Here is a 21,203-nt window from a genome sequence, read left to right on the forward strand (position 1 = left end):
ACTAGACCACTACAACCGAGAGAAAGAGGGGGGGGGGGGAGATTCACTGAATGATACACATAGATATGTTCAGTCCAAATATCTGCAAACAACAAATCACACAAGAGAGTTTGGCCATAGCTCTATGGTTTGGTAGTATAATTTGGTTGGGGGGGGGGGAGGGGTCCTGGGAAAATAGAAAAATAAAATTCAATATAAAAAAAATCTTCAACAAATATCGAGACATGACATAACATGATTCTCTTCTAACCCTCTTCTATAAAAAAAAAAATAACCTAAACAACATGATTTTATCAATTTCATGTCAAACAGCACAGACTCTCTGCTTGCAAATGTTTGACATGTTTCGGATGGTTCCTTCAGAGTTGAAGATAGTTTACTTCCTAGTCCAAACCTCCCGCAGGACGACGGGGGATGGGAGCGGGCAGGGTTTGAACCAGGGACCATCGATAAATCCAAACAGTCCAGCGCGCAAACCGCACGACCAGGAAGCTATCTACGTCTACTAGACAGCTCGTCACAAGAATTTTTTTTCCCGACCACACACTTCGTGTTTACAATTTTCAGTAAACTGACATCATCCCTAAATATGAATCAAAATACTTTATTGTGTGTGTGTGTGTGTGGGGGGGGGGGTTACAGCAGGCCTTTTAGAGACTATGTCACAGTTTACTGTGGAGATACTCGCTAATGGTAAATAGAGGCCTAGGTCTAGGTCTATTTCCGAGAAAGCAGTACACCCTCTGGGTCTATGTATTTATCAGTGCGAAGAAACGAATATACATCCTGTTGTATGAGAAGGGCTACGGCTCCACGCTATATTTAAACGGAATAACACGGTGTTCTGTGTTACTGAATCCTTTTCGATAGCAGTGCCAGCAGTGCTCCACTCTCCCCCCCCCCCCCCCCCCCGAGACACACACCTATCACTAGTTCTGTGAGATAACCTACTAGATTAGGGGTTCTCAACCTGTGGGTCGCGACCCCTTTGGGGGTGGATTGACGATTTGCCAGGGGGTCGCCCTAAGACCATCGAAAATATGGATTGTTATTGTCTATTCTTCTATTGCTGTGTGTGTGTGGGGGGGGGGGGGTCGCGGCAGAGTGGGGGATTGCAAAAAGGGGTCGCCGAGCATAAAAGGTTGAGAACCGCTGTACTAGATAAAGTGAACATAGCCACTGAGGTTATTGAGGATAGTGGAAAGTTACAGAAAAGGTGACAGAGAACAATATAGCTCTAGATGGTGTTGGCTTGTGTATTATTATTATTTGATTTACTTTTCACCTTTTCACGTGACTAAGTGTATTCATTCTTTCTGAGTAGTCTTTCATATTGACACATAGTTAATCAATATTTTTTTTTGTAACGAAAGCGTTCTTCTACCTGCACCATCATGGATATACGGTGGCAAGACCGTACGACAAACAGCGATGTCCTTGCGAACGCCGGTATGGACTGTATAGAGCAATGTTTCTCAAACTGTGTGCCGCGGCACATTAGTGTGCCGCCGAAGATTTGCAGGTGTGCCGCGGGAGTTTTTAGAACGCCACACGTGCAGCGTTACACAGGTCTGCCTACTATTAAATTTTGATTTTACGTTGCGATGACATCTCCACTTGCAATGACCAGTAGTAGTAGTAGTGGATCTTTCCATTATGACGGAAAGGGGTGTTAGCTATTCAGGCTATGGAATTGTCCACTATACATATATTATTATAATGAATAAAATGTTGGCCGCCTTAGCAGACGCACAGCAGTTCTCGAATTGGTAACGATAATAATAAGCGATGTGTTTCAAGTAAATTGGTTAGGTGTATGCTAATAATAACAAATTAATAATAAGCCTTATTCATTGTTATCCATGGAGAAATACGTTAGCAAGAATGAAACTGCGAAAGCGTTAAATGAAAAGCAAGGAACCAAACGAAGGTACAAAGAAGATTACACCAGATATGGTTTCATATCTTCTGAACCATTGCCATTCTGTCTTATCTGCAATGCAACTCTGTCGAATGAGACGCTTGTTTCAAGCAAATTGAAGAGACACTTGGAAACTAAATATCCAGCTGTAAAAGCGCAACCGAAGAAATACTTTTGAAAACATCAGGGCTCAACAAAATAAACAAGCTAAGACACTTACGAACTACCTAAAGCTGCCAGAAAAGGGATTGATTGCAAGTTGGATTTTCTATTCATGACGAGATCTGGTGGTTAATGTGACGTTTCTCTCTGATTTATTTGACAAATTAAATTCAAGGACCATCGGAAACCATCATCACTGCATCCTCAAACTGAATCATTTGGTGAAAAATTGTCTTTGTGGCAAAGTAAGATCTCGAAAGGAGTCTTCGACTGCTTTCCTACTTACAATGAATGTGCTTTAACTAAAGAAATCACCCCCGAAATTCTGGACACTTGCAATCAGCATTGTGGCATTAATTTTCAACAGTTGGAAGTAATGAATATGGATGGGTCAGTTATCCATTTGGAAACAATGAAGCTACAAATTTGACAACTGAAGAAGCAGAGAAGCTCATTGATTTAAAGCAACGATGCCGTTCTTAAGTCAAGTTTTGCCGAGAAAAGCCTGGATGTGTTTTAGATTTCAATCAACAAGTTATATCCTGCAATCAGTTTAAAAGCAATCAAAATAATTCTTCCATTTGCATCTTCATGGTTTTGTGAGTTTGGATTTTGAGCACTGACTGAAATCAAGTCTAAGAAAAGAGAGAGACTTCTTACAATAGACGATGAAATGTGAGTTTGTTTGTCGACTCTGGAGCCTCGATTAGATCACATTTGCTCTTAAAAACAAGCACACCCTTAACATTAAATATATTACTTAAAAACAGGTAAAATCTTTTTTCTTTTTATTATAAAACAACTGTTGCTCTTCGTGGTGTGCCGCGAAACTTTTGTAGTTTTTTTTTACAGTGCCGCCAGACAAAAAAGTTTGAGAAACACTGGTATAGAGGGACGTCTTAGGGCCCAACAGTTACGCTGGGCAGGGCACGTATCATGTAGGGGGGGGGGGTCGCGGCAGAGTGGTGGATTGTAAAAAAGGGGTCGCCGATTATAAAAGGTTGAGAACCGCTGCTCTAGATGGTGTTGGCTTGTGTATTATTATTATTTTATTTACTTTTCACGTGACTAAGTGTATTTATTCTTTCTGAGTAGTCTTTCATATTGACACATAGTTAATCTTTTTTTTTTGTAACGTAAGCGTTCTTGTACCTGCAAGGGTGGCAAGACCGTACGACAAACAGCGATGTCCTTGCGAACGCCGGTATGGACTGTATAGAGCAGCGGTTCTCAACCTTTTAGGCTCGGCGACTCCTTTTTACAACCCCCCCCCCCCCACTCTGCCGCGACCCCCACCCTCCGCATGCACACACAGCAATAGAAGAATGGACAAAAACAATTCATTTATCGATGGTCTTAGGCGACCCATGGAAAATCGTCAATCGACCCCCCAAAGGGGTCGCGACCTACAGGTTGAGAACCCCTGGTATAGAGGGACTTCTTAGGGTCCAACAGTTACGCTGGGCAGGGCACGTATCATGTATGGGGGACGAACGTATGCCAAAAAGCTGTCTTTATTTGGTGAGCTAAAAGGTGGTCGACTTAACAGAGGCGCCCCACGGAAACGTTTCAAAGACCAGCTTAGGCGCCAACTTGCCTTAAACTAGCTGACATAAAACAGAGCACCTGGTTGCATGCGGCTTCAGAACGCGACAGCTGGAGGTCACTTACAAAGGCCGCGGGATACACATTTGAGACCCAAAAGAAAATCCGCTGCCGAGGACAGAAGCAGATGGCGAAAAGAAAATCCTAATCGACCGCCGGCGGACAATGGTTATGCTTGCCCTGGATGTGGCAAAATATGTGGGACACTTCGCCTCATTAATGATCGGACTTCAAGTAGAGCTTTATTATTATAATCATTCATTGGCCCATTTTTTTTTTAATTTTTCAATCAGGCACGTAACGGGAGTAGGTGTGTTGGAATAAGTTTTATATATATATATATATATATATATGCCTGTTTTAATGGACTAAATCAGGGGGTTCTCAACCTGTGGATCGTGACCCCCTTAGGGGTCGATTGACGATAAGCCAGGGGTCGCCTAAGACCATCGAAAATATAGATTGTTATTGATTACTCTTCTATTGCTGTATGTGTGTGTGGGGGGGGGGTCGCGGCAGAGTGGGGGATTGTAAAAAGGGGTCGCCGAGCATAAAAGGTTGAGAACCGCTGGACTAAATCATGTGCTAAAGCAAAATCAATCGTTGTCGAAGGCCTGCACACTGACCTGCGAAATCGCCAACCTGTGGGCAGTTTAGACCAATAGCCTGTCGCCGCATGATCACCACAGGTCGTAACGACATGGTGCTACGTCGCAGGTCGGTGTTCCGGCCTTCTATGAGGATTGGTCTCGGTTGAAGCAGTTTGGTGAAAGTCTGGAATTACTGAGACGACGTCAAATGCGAAGTGAGGGGGGGGGCGCACAATGCCTGGTGGGAAGCGTGGTCGAGAGGCCAAGTGCGCTTGAACTTGGCTTGGCTTGGCTACCTAGAAGGGGGCCCGAGGTTCGACACCCGACTCGGGCAGAGTTGTGTTTACTGAGCGCCTAAAGGCAGCACGGAAAACCAACTCCTAGATACCCCCTCCCCCCCCCCCCCCCCCCACCGGTCCACAAATGAGATTGGACCAAAAGCGCTCTGAGCATGCTCTAAGCATGAAAGTAGCGCTATATAAAAGCTATAATAATAATAATAAAAATAATGCCCCTGACGCTACCGTCAGGGAGGCGCCACACGCATCATATATTTCTATGTGATTTTCATGGAAAATGGTGTGTGTGTGGGGGGGGGGCAATAAAGTACCTTGGCCCGGACTCACGTTTCGCTCACTACGCCTCTGGACGACATACGCCTCTGGACGACATACACGATAATTCAAACAATTCTTGCCAGCTAGTCACTGTTTAGATCAGTGTTTCTCAAACCTTTTTGTCTGGCGGCACAGTAAAAAGAACTACAAAAGTTTCGCGGCACATCACGAAGAGCAACAGTTGTTTTATAATAAAAAGAAAAAAAATATATTACCTGTTTTTAAGTAATATATTTAATGTTAAGGGTGTGCATGTTTTTGAGAGCAAATGTGATCTAATCGAGGCTCCAGAGTCGACAAACAAACTCACTTTTCATCGTCTATTGTAAGAAGTCTCTCTCTTTTCTTAGACTTGATTTCAGTCAGTGCTCAAAATCCAAACTCACAAAACCATGAAGATGCAAATGGAAGAATTATTTTGATTGCTTTTAAACTGATTGCAGGATATAACTTGTTGATTGAAATCTAAAACACATCCAGGCTTTTCTCGGCAAAACTTGACTTAAGAACGGCATCGTTGCTTTAAATCAATGAGCTTCTCTGCTTCTTCAGTTGTCAAATTTGTAGCTTCATTGTTTCCAAATGGATAACTGACCCATCCATATTCATTACTTCCAAGTGTTGAAAATTAATGCCACAATGCTGACTGCATGTGTGTCAAAGTGTCCAGAATTTCGGGGGTGATTTCTTTAGTTGAAGCACATTCATTGTAAGTAGGAAAGCAGTCGAAGACTCCTTTCGAGATCTTACTTTGCCACAAAGACAATTTTTCACCAAATGATTCAGTTTGAGGATGCAGTGATGATGGTTTCCGATGGTCCTTGAATTTAATTTGTCAAATAAATCAGAGAGAAACGTCACATTAACCACCAGATCTCGTCATGAATAGAAAATCCAACTTGAAATCAATCCCTTTTCTGGCAGCTTTAGGTAGTTCGTAAGTGTCTTAGCTTGTTTATTTTGTTGAGCCCTGATGTTTTCAAAAGTATTTCTTCGGTTGCGCTTTTACAGCTGGATATTTAGTTTCCAAGTGTCTCTTCAATTTGCTTGAAACAAGCGTCTCATTCGACAGAGTTGCATTGCAGATCAGACAGAATGGCAATGGTTCAGAAGATATGAAACCATATCTGGTGTAATCTTCTTTGTACCTTCGTTTGGTTCCTTGCTTTTCATTTAACGCTTTCGCAGTTTCATTCTTGCTAACATATTTCTCCATCGATAACAATGAATAAGGCTTATTATTAATTTGTTATTATTAGCATACACCTAACCAATTTACTTGAAACACATCGCTTATTATTATCGTTTCCAATTCGAGAACTGCTGTGCGTCTGCTAAGGCGGCCAACATTTTATTCATTATAATAATATATGTATAGTGGACAATTCCATAGCCTGAATAGCTAACACCCCTTTCCGTCATAATGGAAAGATCCACTACTACTACTGGTCATTGCAAGTGGAGATGTCATCGCAACGTAAAATCAAAATTTAATAGTAGGCAGACCTGTGTAACGCTGCACGTGTGGCGTTCTAAAAACTCCCGCGGCACACCTGCAAATCTTCGGCGGCACACTAATGTGCCGCGGCACACAGTTTGAGAAACATTGGTTTAGATAGACATAGGCCTGAGTGTATCTTTGTTTTAACTTCGTGACAATAGAATAGACTTTAACGTCTGCGTAGAAAATAAAAGCGTGTATTTGTGTGAGTGTGTAAGTCAAATAATATATCTATGGGTCGGAGTTGGATGCGGACATATGTGTGGGGCAGCTCATAATCTAGAACCAAACTAGTTTTGTTTAGACAGAAACTGTCGAGGACTGTTTTAGGCTAGAGATTAGAGGCTACTAGTAAACAAACTTGATGACATATTTTCCTTGTACAGATTAAAGAGTGTTTCTCAAACCTTTTCCTTAACGGAACACTTCGCGCACTCTGTGTATTTAGTGGAACACATCGCACATTCTGGGTATTTATCGGAACACTTTTTTTTTTGAGAGCTTAATTCACCTGGTGGCCTACTAGTAAATATTTCCAGCAGTTCGCGGAAAACCTATTCAGACCTCGCGGAACATTAGGGATCAGCGGAACACAGTTTGAGAAACAGTTAATTGAAGGATTTATCATTTACATGGAACGCTTAGAAGAATTATTTATGGTCATTGTGAAGCAGCTGTTGAGATTCTTGAACATTGATTTCTCATAATATTAGACTATGTACACTTTGGTTTCTTATAGTTATAATGTTTTTTGTTTGGTGTAATGCACAAATTGTAAGACAAATTTCCTTACGGATAATAAAGATTATTATTATTATTATTATTATTATAACATCATGCGCTTGATTATAATAGAATATAAAATCTTATGTCAGCAGAAGAGAAAAGTCGTCTTTGGTCAATATTTAAAAAAAAAAAATGGAGTTGGTGACCTTCACCTTTAGTTATCTCGTATCCTAGATTCCTGAGCACTGACCCTAATCTCAATTGAAGATGTAAGTGGTATTCAGCCGCTGATAGTTATTTATGCCAAGCTAAATTTTAACTTCAACCTCAGAACTTTTTCTTCACCTTTGAATAAAATCAGTAGCCAGCGTGTGTATGCATGCAATGGCAAGTAACTATACCAATGGCTGACATTCCGCCTGGTCGTGTGGTATGGACCGAGGAATTGAAGCCATGTTAGATCACGTGATTTATACCGTGTAATGTGCTATCACATGATTACATCATTTACAGATATAAACTATATATTTGGTACACAAAGTAATCTGGGCCAAGTCAAATTTATAAAATGTTCAGTATAGGGCTATTCATACTGTATACTTTAATTAGCTGTCTCTGATTCACCATTTTGTCTGATTAAAGATTGTAGCCCCTAATGGTGCCTTATATAAGTAATATGCATGCATCAGGGGCGGCCTTAGCAGTGCGCGGGGCCCTGGGCGAGCGTTATGTGCGGGTCCCTTAGCCGTAAAGGTATATATATATATATATATATATATATATATATATATATATATATATATATATATATATATATATACCGTAAACTCATTACGCTAACGGGCTCATCCGTCTCTAGCGCTGTAACAATAACAGTACAGTATTTCCGCCTGTAAGCTGTGGGCCTTATTTGGATTGGTTGCTTCCACCTACGTGGTTTTTTTTTTATAGTGAACTGTTAAACGATAATAAGCTCTTAGAATCGGCAGGTCATTAGGTGCAGTCATTACGGAAACCGAACTTGCCAGCCCCTAAGGCCGCTACTTCATGCATCATTCATTGTTTCAGCACTTAGCATCAAGTCCAATATGAAAGCTGCACCGACACGGCAAAAACTTGTCCATTTTTTTGTTTTTGCCGTACGATCAAAATCGTGTAACGCCTTACTAAGACTCTAGAGTCTAGAGATTAATTATTGCATCTTGTTATAATTGAAAACTCCATACTTTCTTAGTATCTAGGTATAATTGAAAAGTGTGACACTAGCATATTATTCTTTGATTACCCCCTGGCGCCCGGAGTGGGCGGTGAAGTGGATTCCACTCTACAGTGTCATCACGTGACGTCTATCAGCTTTCTAAGGTTTGACAGTAAGCTATTTCTTTGTAATTACTTATTTAGCTCTCCTATCCTCTGTTGGACTTTAATGACACTACAAGATTTCAGCCGATTGTCACTTTCTCCCTGTTTGTATTCGATACCCGAGTTTCTCACGCAATCAATTTTATTTGTTGTTTTTTTAATCGTTTCTTATGCCTTCTTTTCTTTTTTTTCTTCTGGTACTGTACCCTGTAGGAAAGCCTTTTTTATGATAATCTACGCACCTTGTAAGGAGTTCACGTTTTTTAATGGTAGCAGATCACAAAGTGACCCATTCGATCTTAATATCATGCTATGACATGATGTCTACTTCATTCTTGGTAATTCAGTCTGATATCATGTCATGTACCGGTATTTCATTCTCTGTAATTCAATCTGATATCATGTTATGCTCTGTTTTTTCTGATATATATATATATATATTTTGGAGATTCCCTTTTTGTCGGTTTTCATGTTTTCTAGTATTTGGATATAGAGTTTGAGGCTTGTACTTATCTTTCTAACTTTCCCTTTCATGCTCTTCATTTCCTCCTATATTGGAAAGTGCCCATGAACAAGAAGAGAAAACTTATTTTAATTATAAGGGCTGTAGTCTTTGGGGTGAACATCATGAGTCTTTAGCATGAGCAATTATGGTTGAGCTCGGTGGTCACATAATAAGGATGTAAAGTAGTTCCCGGGGTGCGCGGCGACCCCCTTGAAAGCAATATCGAAAATAACCGAGAGATGACACCCCGCTACAATAGTGTGACCCGAAATCAGAATGAGCTACCATTGAGGCACCTAAAACTTTGTGTACAGAGGCGGAGATGAAGAGTCTTTGATTCATTCCTTTTCAGCTTCTAATCTTCATCTTGGATGCTGGGTCTTTGTATACAGAGATGAAGAGTCTTTGATTCATTCCTTTTCAGCTTCTAATCTTCATCTTGGATGCTGGGTCTTTGTATACAGAGGCGGAGATGAAGAGTCTTTGATTCATTCCTTTTCAGCTTCTAGTCTTCATCTTGGATGCTGGGTCTTTGTATACAGAGGCGGAGATGAAGAGTCTTTGATTCATTCCTTTTCATATTCTAATCTTCGTCTTGGATGCTAGTGGTTGTCAGGAGATTGATATCAACTTTGACTGGCATTCCATCGCCTGTATTTTAAGCAGCCCATTAAATGCCATCGAGTCTTAGGCATTATAATTATTCCAATCAGGGCCGGCCTTAAGCATAGGCAAACTAGGCAGCCAACTAGGGCCTCCGATAGGTGGGGGGTCTCCTTTACCTATCCCTTAGTCTGCTGGACCGTTAGGGCACCATGCAAGATTTGGTTCATTCTCCTTTCCTATCTGTCTTTTGCTTTGGATAGAACCACATACAGTGGCAGGCTCGTCCATTCTTTTATGTTGTCTTCCCATCGCTTTCTCTGCCAGCCTCTTCTTCTTTTTCCTGGTACTGTTCCCTGAAGGAAGGTCTTTGCGAGCCCCGAAGACCTTGTAATATGGTCATAGAGTTTTAGTTTTGCGCTTTTTTTTTTTTTTTAACAATAGTTAACAGGGGCCTCCAACAGGACTAAAAATAATAATTTTTTTTAGAGAAGAAAAATGCGAAACTAGAGCAAGATGTTATAGATGGAGTTCATTAGATTTTAAATAAATTGCGTTAAATTTTTTTTTCGCAGTAAATGTTTGTTGTTGTTGTATTTTATCCGAGTCCACCAAATTTACTTCGCCGTGGGCCTCCAATGGACCTCATTCACCAATCGTAAACAAACAACATTTAGTCACGTGATTCTATATATCTTCTATAGAATCCTAAATGCTGCATTGACCTCATTCACCAATCGTAAACAAACAACATTTAGTCACGTGATTCTATATATCTTCTATAGAATCCTAAATGCTGCATTGACCTCATTCACCAATCGTAAACAAACAACATTTAGTCACGTGATTCTATATATCTTCTATAGAATCCTAAATGCTGCATTGACCTCATTCACCAATCGTAAACAAACAACATTTAGTCACGTGATTCTATATATCTTCTATAGAATCCTAAATGCTGCATTGACCTCATTCACCAATCGTAAACAAACAACATTTAGTCACGTGATTCTATATATCTTCTATAGAATCCTAAATGCTGCATTGACCTCATTCACCAATCGTAAACAAACAACATTTAGTCACGTGATTCTATATATCTTCTATAGAATCCTAAATGCTGCATTGACCTCATTCACCAATCGTAAACAAACAACATTTAGTCACGTGATTCTATATATCTTCTATAGAATCCTAAATGCTGCATTGACCTCATTCACCAATCGTAAACAAACAACATTTAGTCACGTGATTCTATATATCTTCTATAGAATCCTAAATGCTGCATTGACCTCATTCACCAATCGTAAACAAACAACATTTAGTCACGTGATTCTATATATCTTCTATAGAATCCTAAATGCTGCATTGACCTCATTCACCAATCGTAAACAAACAACATTTAGTCACATGATTCTATATATCTTCTATAGAATCCTAAATGCTGCATTGACCTCATTCACCAATCGTAAACAAACAACATTTAGTCACGTGATTCTATATATCTTCTATAGAATCCTAAATGCTGCATTGACCTCATTCACCAATCGTAAACAAACAACATTTAGTCACGTGATTCTATATATCTTCTATAGAATCCTAAATGCTGCATTGACCTCATTCACCAATCGTAAACAAACAACATTTAGTCACGTGATTCTATATATCTTCTATAGAATCCTAAATGCTGCTGGTAAAATCATTGGCAAAAAAAAACAAAACCCATTTGGGCAGTTGTTTGAGACAAACATCTATAAAAAAAAAGCTAACAAGATCCTCGAAATAAAGAATCACCCTTTGTGTCAGGATTTTGTGATTTTACCATCACAAAAGAGATACAAGACACCGATAGCAAAGACAAACAGACACAAACACTCTTTTGTTCCCCTGGCAATCAAATCATTAAATAAGAACAATCTGGTATAAACTTTGTCACATGTAAATTATGAGTGAGTCTGGTGTGAATGTACACTTTGGTTTCTTATAGTTAGAATGTTTTTTTGTTTGGTGTAATGCACAAATTGTAAAACAAATTTCCATACGGACAATAAAGATTATTACTATTATACAAATTATGTAATCCATAAAGGCTGTCACGTGATACGTATTTTTCATTGTTTTATCAATATTTTATCAATATTATGACGTGGCTAAATGTGTTTATTTACGATTGGTGAATGAGGTCCATTATCTAAGGACGGCCCTGTTCCAATGTATGTAGAGAGCTAGATTATTATTTATATAGATCTATATTACAGTATATATTTTAAAGAGTTTTGGTCTTTCCTTCCGAAATGAATATAACCAGAACTACTTCCTAGACTTAACGTCCTTCTAGAAGGCAGAGGATGGAAGCAGGCAGGGTTTGAATTCGGAGCCATCTTTGTAATGACAGCGAGATACGCATACGACCAAGCAGCCATCCATATTTAAATTATATTCAATATGAACACCTAAAATTCGGTACATACCTGCTATTGAATAAAGCCGTTAGCCCCATGAGAAGTGTACTTAAATCTAAATAATCAATCATGTTGATTTACAATGAAGTCTTTTACATTTGAAAGTCTAAAAATAAGGCTCAATTTTTGAATAAAATCCCAAGTTCTTTGTAAGAACATAAGAGTCTAGAATTAGATTTTAAGTCATTTTGGGGAATTTCCGATTTTTTTAAAACGCCAAAAACCAGGATGACACATGCGGAGTAGTCTGTTCAAATTTCCCATGCTATTTTTAGCCTCGTCCTTGTGCAGTGAGAAAGTAGTAGGTATTGAAAGGGGGGGGGGTATAATGAAGCTTACTTTTGGCCACGTCTACGAAGTATGGTGAGGAAAATATTATGAAAAATTTGTGTTAGTGACAATAACATACAGGATGCAGAGATCTAGGTCATTTTATTTTCGTTGGCATATCTATTATTAAACTAGACTATGTACAGTGGCGTAGCTACTAATTTGCCATCATTTGGAGACCCAGGGGGGGGGGAGGGGCTTGACCTCTTTTGGGGCCCCTGCATTTTGCGTACTATTTGATATTTAAAGGAACGGCAGTGCCGATACAGTTTGGGGTCAGCGGCGTCGCAGATTCGGCCAGAGTGTAGCACTGGCATAGAAGAAGAATATTTAATGTAAAAAAAAAACAATTTTGAACACTCATTTGGGTGCCTCCCTCAAGTGGGGATCGGTGGGATTTTCAAATTCTTCCCCCTCCACCCCACCCTAGCTACGCCACTGTCTATTTATTATTTTTGTCAAATTTTTGGTATGAACTAATAACAGTCACGCTACATTAATTCGTCTTGTTCTTCCGTCTTTTTTTTTTTTTTATATTAAACCAGAGGGTTCAGATATTATATTTTGTTCTGTGGCTGGGAGTTTTAGATTTTTGTGAATAAGTGGTTCAACATTTTTAATTCATTTCAAGTTCAAGCTATTGTTGGATTGCCTGGCATATTTCTTTAGTATTCTTCGGTGTTCTCGGCATCGTATTAATCTTTCCCGAATTCGTCTATTTATTGTAAATACTATTTTGTCTCTGTCACGTCCCTAGTGACACCTCACTGTTCACAAAATGAGGGCAGTGTACCTATCACAAATTAGGTCACGCGTACCCACGCTTGCTTAGATGCCAGAAACACGCCGATTGAAACTTAGTTCAGTGCTACAGCAGTGAAACATAGTTTAGTGGTGCCACGTTTCTCCCTCAAAAGCTACGGTCTGCGGGCTTTTTCAGTGCACGGACCAAAGGTTTGGAACTCACTCCCCATTGATCTCAGACAGACAACATGCTATACCACTTTTAAGAAGAACATCAAGACCTACCTGTTTAAAACTTTTTTTTAGATTAGTTTGTTATTCCTATTGTCGTGTTTGTGTTTGTAATGTTATTACAGCGCCTTGAGCCTACATTTTGTTTGTTAACAGCGCTTTATAAATAAAATTATTATTATTATTATTATTAACGTATGTTAAATTACAAAAGCAATTAAAAGGAAAATAAATGTAAACGGGTCAAGGAGTCAAGGATGGGTATTGAGAGTGTCACGGTTCTTTATTCTTAGGAAAGATATAAAAGGAGTAGTAGTAGTTTGGGACGAGAGAGGGAGAGAGAGAGAGGGAGAGAGAGAGAGAGAGAGAGAGAGAGAGAGAGAGAGAGAGAGAGAGAGAGAAAGTTAGACTTAGAAGTCAAAAACAAAATTTAATAAAATACTCTGAAAGACACAAAGATAAAGGCACATTCCTCGTCCCATATGCTAGGACAAATTTGTACAAATACTCCTTCTTCCCTAGTGCTATTAGAGCATGGAATGGGTTGCCTGAGCTAGCCAGGAAAACCAGTGACTTGGCAGAATTTAAGTCATTGGTTAATATGCATGACTAAATGCATGACGCGTAGGACGTAATCATCTTCTTTTTTGAAGTAACGTCTGTATTATATAAGATAAGATAAGAAATAGTTACTCATTTTATTGATCATTATTACTGCATCCTGTATCTACCATATATCTACTGTACATACATTTATTATTTCAAGTTTGAGCTTAAAAGAATTAAACGCTATAAAAGCATATCAGCACTCTGTTACTTCATTATTTATTAAAGTGTTTGAACTATAAGGCACCTCCGAACCTGCATATGTCACAAGTTTATCTCATCAAGATCTTCAAGTCAAACCAACACAATAAACACGTGACAGTCACTTAACATTCTATCTGTCTTGGATGGAAGTTGCATTTATCCGCTTGAGACTGTTTGGGGTATTTGTCTGATTCCATAGGGAGGTAGATGCTAGTTCTAATTATATCCTTTCTTCTTATCTTATCTTCTTATCTTATATAATACAGATGTTACTTCAAAAAAGAAGTTAATTGCATCCTTCGCGTCATGCATTTAGTCATGCATTTAGTCATGCATATTAACCAATGACCTAAATTCTGCTAAGTCACTGGTTTTCCTGGCTAGCTCAGGCAACCCATTCTATGCTCTAATAGCACTAGGGAAGAAGGAGCATTTGTACAAATTTGTCCTAGCCTAGCATTTGAAACGAGGAATGTGCCTTTATTTTAGTGTCTTTCAGAGTATTTTATTAGATTTTGTTTTTATATTTGTGTATAATTGCTACTTTACTTTTGAGTCTTCTATCCTGAAGGCTTTCTGAATTTAGTGATTTTTCTAAAGGTGTTAGATGTCTGAATGATTGCCAGTGGAAATTAACTTTACCCTACTAGTCTTTCGCCAACAGCCTTTCTATATTAATGTCTACTCCTCTATTCACGATGGATTTTTCTAATGATATCTTTGCCTATAGGTTGTTGGGGCGTGACTTCCGTGACTATTTCGAAGGTACCGGTTGTGGTAATGCAATCGTAAAAAAAATAACTGGGCTCTTTTTTATTGTAGTCCGATTTCCCCTTTGTGTTTTCAATCTTGACTGATAGAAAAAAAAACAGGGTTTAGATCTCTGCCCCGTCCTTAATTGTATTGTTTTTCTGACTTAAAGAGTTAAAATGTTTATTTTTAGATGTCAGTGCTTCTTGAATCAAAATTTCTACTTTTAAATGTTCAGAAAACTAAAGAAATGATTATTGATTTTAGGAAAAACAAAGACCATATTGCAGAAATTCAGATAAATAACCAACCCATAGAACAAGCACAAGAATATAAATATCTAGGAACATCTATCAACAAACTGAAATGAAGTGAACACTGTCAAAACATATACAAGAAAATTCACAAGCAACTCTTCTATCTCAGAAAGCTAAAAAAATTAACATGGATAAAACAATAATCAAACTCTTCTACACAGCAACTGTCAGCAGTCTAATCAATTTTGCCATCACCTGCTGGTATGGTAATACTTCACTGGCACAAAGACATAGACTTCAAAAAAGAAGATGATTACGTCGTACGCGTCATGCATTCAGTCATGCATATTAACCAATGACTTAAATTCAGCCAAGTCACTGGTTTTCCTGGCTAGCTCAGGCAAGCCATTCCATGCTCTAATAGCACTAGGGAAGAAGGAGTGTTTGTACAAATTTGTCCAAGCATATGGGACGAGGAATGTGCCTTTATCTTTGTGTCTTTCTGAGTATTTTATTAAATTTTGTTTTTGTATTTGAAGATTATGGTTCAGTGTTTTATGGAGATCTAGACTAACAACCTGTTATCAGCAGCAGACGCCTTGGCTGGCTTGGCCACGTTCGTAGAATGCCAGTAGGTCGACTTCCACAGGACATCCTGTATGGCGATCTAATAGAAGGCAGGAGAGCCGCTGGTCGCCCACTTTTACGTTATGCGGATGTATGCAAACGCGACATGAAGCTCTTCAAAATCGACTCTGGCAACTGGGAAGAGGTGGCACTGGACAGATCCACATGGAGAGAGAGCATAAAGAAAGGGTCACAGATTGCAGATGTCATACACAACAGAAGCAGAAAGAAGGGTGAAAATGCAACGGCGCCTGGTGATTATATATGCGCAACCTGCGATCGCAGCTGTGTATCAAGGATTGGTCTCTTTAGTCACACAAGAAGTTGCAAAGGGAAAAGATCGTCTCTCGAGACGTAAAATGCCACAGAGACTAACAATAATAAATCTGTGCGATTCGAAATATTTTTACCATTTGTTTTTGTTTAGCGCTATTTTACTCTTTTAGCTTTCTCAAAACGCTATGATCTTTTTACTTGTATGGACCAGGTGGGGAGGGGGGGGGAGAAGTTAAGTTTCTGTGTCAATGTTACTGTGATCTATTTTTAAAAAAAAACTTGTTTAATCAGGGTGCAAGACTCCTCAAAGGGAACTAATTCAACTTATTCCACCACCACCTCTCAAGTACGAGTTCTTTCTCCCTAATTCAATAACCTTCTCGGCCTTCACCTATCCCTTAGTAACTGGTCTGTTGGACCGTTGGACTTTCTCTATTCCTCTCTCTCTGTCTTTTGCCTTGCCTTCTTCAATACCAAACAAAATAATTAATTACAAATAGTTAATTAACTTTTTTTAAATGCAGTCTTGTTTTGTCAGGTACAAGAAATAACAGTGTATACAATTTTAAGTTGATCCGAGATTGGGTGTGGTAAATCGTTTATTGGGTGTGGTAAATCGTTTATTGGGTGTGGTAAATCGTGTATTGGGTGTGGTAAATCGTTTATTGGGTGTGGTAAATCGTTTATTGGGTGTGGTAAATCGTTTATTGGGTGTGGTAAATCGTTTATTGGGTGTGGTAAATCGTTTATTGGGTGTGGTAAATCGTTTATTGGGTGTGGTAAATCGTTTATTGGGTGTGGTAAATCGTTTATTGGGTGTGGTAAATCGTTTATTGGGTGTGGTAAATCGTTTATTGGGTGTGGTAAATCGTTTATTGGGTGTGGTAAATCGTTTATTGGGTGTGGTAAATCGTTTATTGGGTGTGGTAAATCGTTTATTGGGTGTGGTAAATCGTTTATTGGGTGTGGTAAATCGTTTATTGGGTGTGGTAAATCGTTTATTGGGTGTGGTAAATCGTTTATTGGGTGTGGTAAATCGTTTATTGGGTGTGGTAAATCGTTTATTGGGTGTGGTAAATCGTTTATTGGGTGTGGTAAATCGTTTATTGGGTGTGGTAAATCGTTTATTGGGTGTGGTAAATTGTTTATTGGGTGTGGTAAATTGTTTATTGGGTGTGGTAAATCGTTTATTGGGTGTGGTAAATCGTTTATTGGGTGTGGTAAATCGTTTATTGGGTGTGGTAAATCGTTTATGTAAATTAAAAATAGTGATGGACCTAAGACTGTTCCTTGAGGTACGCCTGAGTTTACTGTTATTGGAGTTGATCTAGAGCCATTTATTATTACAGCTTGCTCTCTCCCTATCAGAAAATCTTTAACCCACTGATGCAATGGACCATCAATGCCAAAATATTTTAATTTTTTAAGCAAACTATGGTGGTGAACTTTGTCAAAAGCTTTGGAAAAATCTAGTAAGATAGCATCTATTTGCTCACTGTTATCTAAACTTTTTGAAAACTCATCAATTAGTCCTATTAGTTGTGTTTAACATTATCTATCAACTAGGCATGCAGTTTTTACATGAAATACACTATTTTTAAAACTATTCACTATTAATAGTAACAAACACGGGAGGCTATTTAGAAAGGGAGATGACCATTTACCATATTTTCAGTACATTTATGCTAACGGTTTTAGATTTATTGTACTAATTGTACCAAAGAAATGATAATCGATTTTCGTAGGGAAAAGAAGGAAAATGATATTGTTTCTGTAGCTGGAGAGACTATTGAAATAGTGCAAACCTTTAAATATCTTGGTACTATCCTAGACAATAAACTAAATTTTACTGCAAATACTGATTATATCAGCAAAAAAAGGGGCAGCAAAGATTACAATTACGAAGAAAACTGTCCTGGTTTAATGTTAGCGAAATGGCCTTGGCTATGTTTTATCACGCTCACATCTGCAATATTTATATTTTACGTTTCAATATCACTGCCTGGTATCAACTGGTGTGGAAATCTGAGCATCTAAAAATCTAAAAATAAACTGTATAGAATCCTAAATGCTGGTGGTAAAATCATTGGCAAAAAACAAACCCCATTTGGGGTTTGAGACAAACATCAATAAAAAAAAGCTAACAAGATCCTCGAAATAAAGAATCACCATATGTGTCAGAATTTTGTGATTTTTACCATCACAAAAGAGATACAAGACACCGATAGCAAAGACAAACAGACACAAACACTCTTTTGTTCCCCTGGCAATCAAATCATTAAATAAGAACATTCTGATATAAACTTTGTCACATGTAAATTATGAGTGAGTCTGGTGTGAATGTACACTTTGGTTTCTTATAGTTATAATGTTTTTTTGTTTGGTGTAATGCACAAATTGTAAAACAAATTTCCATACGGACAACAAAGATTATTATTATTATTATTATTATGTTAGAAATGAACGAGTAGTCATTCTCTGGCAAACCAGGGTCGAGTTTCGCTAAAGAGAAACAAAATTCATCGTAGTCCCTTTAACAGTTTCCACTGAGGAATTTTCTGGTGATGTGGCAGGTCTGCAGCAGTACCGCCCTCTGACAGGCAACGAGGATGTTCCTAGGAATGTTAAGGGTCTTGAAGGTGTCTGTGAGGTCAGTTGTTATTATCCCCTCGGTTGATATAACAATGGGGTATATTGTTATTTTGGACTATTTCCGTATACGCTTAATCTCCAAGCCTAGGTTGAAAATAGGTTCCCATATTTTGTTCTTCTATCTCAATTTTTCTTAAGTTATGAAACAGTGGTACGGCGATGTCGATAATGGTAGCGGTTTTTTCTTTTTTATCAACAAACAGAAGATCCGGGCGATTGAAATCTACCGTTTTGTCGGTCAGAATAGGCCTATCCCAGTACAGCAGATGATCCGTAGACTCGAGAACCTCTTGTGGCGAGTATTTATAATAAGGAGGAGTGTCCTTGCCGATCAAATTGTGCGTCAAAGCGTATTAACTTTGCAACTTGGTTATGGCGACCTAGGTATGCTGATTCTGATAGGGCTGGACATCCTGCCATAATATGTTCAAAAGACTCGCCCACATTTCCACATTTTCGGCATTTGTCGATTACATTGAGTTTCAGGATATGCTTCTCGTAATTTTTGTTCTGATCACTCTGTCCTGTATTGCTGTAACAAAGCCTTCTGTTTCAGGGTAGAGATGACCTGCTTTGAGCCATGTTAAGGAAGCAGCCGTGTCGATGTTGTCCCCATGTAATGAAGCCGGGAATTTTCCGTGGAGGATTTTTTCTTTCCATTGGCGAATCTCATGCCCTACGTCGTCCAAACCGACATTGGCATCAGCATTGTGTAGGTTCAGAAGGGTTGCTTCGGAGTCATTTTGCGTAGAAAGGAAACAAATTGATTGCTGGAGGCGAGCAGTTTTGATCGTAATTATTATTATTATCATTATCATTATTATTAATATTATATTGTTGTAAACCTCGTGGTGACACAGATGGGGGTAGTGCTGTGTGTTTTTAGCCTACCCAAATCGCCACAGTCCATCGCAGGACGAGCGGTCAACCGAGACCAGTGACAGTACACGCCAGTTCGGCAAGGACCAGTGTCGTAAATATTACGCACGCAAGTCACGGCGAAAGTGATCAACTGGAGTGGTCAAGAAGGTTCGAGTAGGCCAGTAGAGACACTATATGAGAGCGAGTGTGTTAGAAAGACTTCACTTCACGTTACCTCGCAATGTGACCAGTACGAGGCGAGAACCAGCACGGTGTGTGAAGTCAGGCGGAGCAAGACTAGGTTTTTGTAAAGACAGTGTTAATGTTGTTGCCAATTGTGATGTATTTGAAATTAAACTGACTGATACTTTGGAGCCCTGAGTTGTGAGGTTCTTTAAGTTCGATGTGTCGTGTGGTGCAGTCTGAAGGGAGCCTGGATAGTAGGAGATTTGGGTAGGCTAAAAACACACAGCACTACCCCCATCTGTGTCACCACCAGGTTTACAACACTGTCCCCACCTTACAAATAGGGGAACTCCACCTTCACGTATCCCTTGGTCTGCTGGACCATTGGTGCACCACACAAGATCTGTCAACCTTCTTTTCCCATTCTTCTCTGTCATTTGCCTTTGATAGAATTTTAATCTGATATTCTTTCTGTAAATATTGAAGCCTGTCTTTTTTCCCTGCCTGGGTGGACCGCTTCTGGGGTCGATTTTGAGTTTGTGTTTCCACACAAACTGTCTATGTAATCTTGTATTTTTGGTAAATTAATTGTGCTGTCTGCTATTGCTTATTAAAGGGATGTAATGCAGCCTATTAGAATTTGTATTAAATGTTCTTATTTGTGTTGGTTGTTTCCCTTCTTTTTGTACCCTCTCCAAATTAATATGTGTGATGCTGTTTACATGCAAAACAGTGTAACAGATTACTGGTCCTCATTAATAAATTCCATCGCTCGCCACTGGATAGATCTATGCTGAAGCAAAGAACTCGGCGGTTAAAGAAATCAAAATAAATAAATAAATATATAAAAACATTACAATCATGAATCACGATTCATGTAAATACAAGGGAGGTTACTGGGTTGTTTTTTTTTTTTTACACGTGTGTGAGACGACTATTAGCAATCCATACGACATCGCCTACATATACCCTCATATTATTTCGAACATAATTTACAAAAGATTACTTTTATGTCTCCTGGCCTGACTTTGACATATTTGTACATTGAATAAATAATAAGTAAAATAAGGATTAAATGTAGTATTTTAATATCATTTACCTGATCCTTTATATCCCTTATATGGTACACTCCCATGTGGTCTAGTGGTTAGGATTTCTGGCTTTCACCCAGGCGGCCCGGGTTCGATTCCCGGCATGGGAACATATTTTTAAAGTTTTTTTCAAAAATATTTTTTAAAAATTATTTTTTTGTGACTCTTCGAATTGTTTATCATTAATGGAAAAATTTACAAAAAAATAGTTACTAAAATTTTACCGGTCTACTATTTATTTTTTATAATCTTTTTTTCCAGACTGAATTTCTCTTTTTTTTTGTTTACAATTTTTAGCAATAATAGAAAAATCTATCATATTTATTTTAAAAAA

General features: G+C 38.6%; 1 protein-coding gene and 1 non-coding gene across 4 annotated transcripts in view; one reads left to right on the forward strand and one right to left on the reverse strand.

The window, feature by feature from the left end:
• Positions 1-12,246, reverse strand: part of LOC129924420 (uncharacterized) — a 42,162-nt gene extending 29,916 nt beyond the window's left edge. The window contains exons 1-2 of one of the 3 annotated variants that reach the window (XR_008776365.1): positions 12,064-12,246; positions 4,315-4,462 (exon numbers count right to left, since the gene is read on the reverse strand). Coding sequence is in view for 2 of the 3 variants with exons in the window: in XM_056018681.1 (XP_055874656.1) it covers positions 12,064-12,125 (62 nt within the window). In the remaining variant the exon portion in view is untranslated. The remainder of the gene's footprint in view (positions 1-4,314; positions 4,463-12,063) is intronic. The other 2 variants (XM_056018681.1, XM_056018680.1) reach the window with 2 other exon arrangements.
• An 8,661-nt stretch (positions 12,247-20,907) lies between these two features.
• Trnae-uuc (transfer RNA glutamic acid (anticodon UUC)) lies at positions 20,908-20,979 on the forward strand. The gene has a single exon. It is a non-coding gene; the product is annotated as a tRNA-Glu (tRNA).
• The last annotated feature ends 224 nt before the right edge of the window (positions 20,980-21,203 follow it).

Source organism: Biomphalaria glabrata, chromosome 2 (assembly GCF_947242115.1).
Source record: "Biomphalaria glabrata chromosome 2, xgBioGlab47.1, whole genome shotgun sequence".
Taxonomy (NCBI): domain Eukaryota; kingdom Metazoa; phylum Mollusca; class Gastropoda; family Planorbidae; genus Biomphalaria; species Biomphalaria glabrata.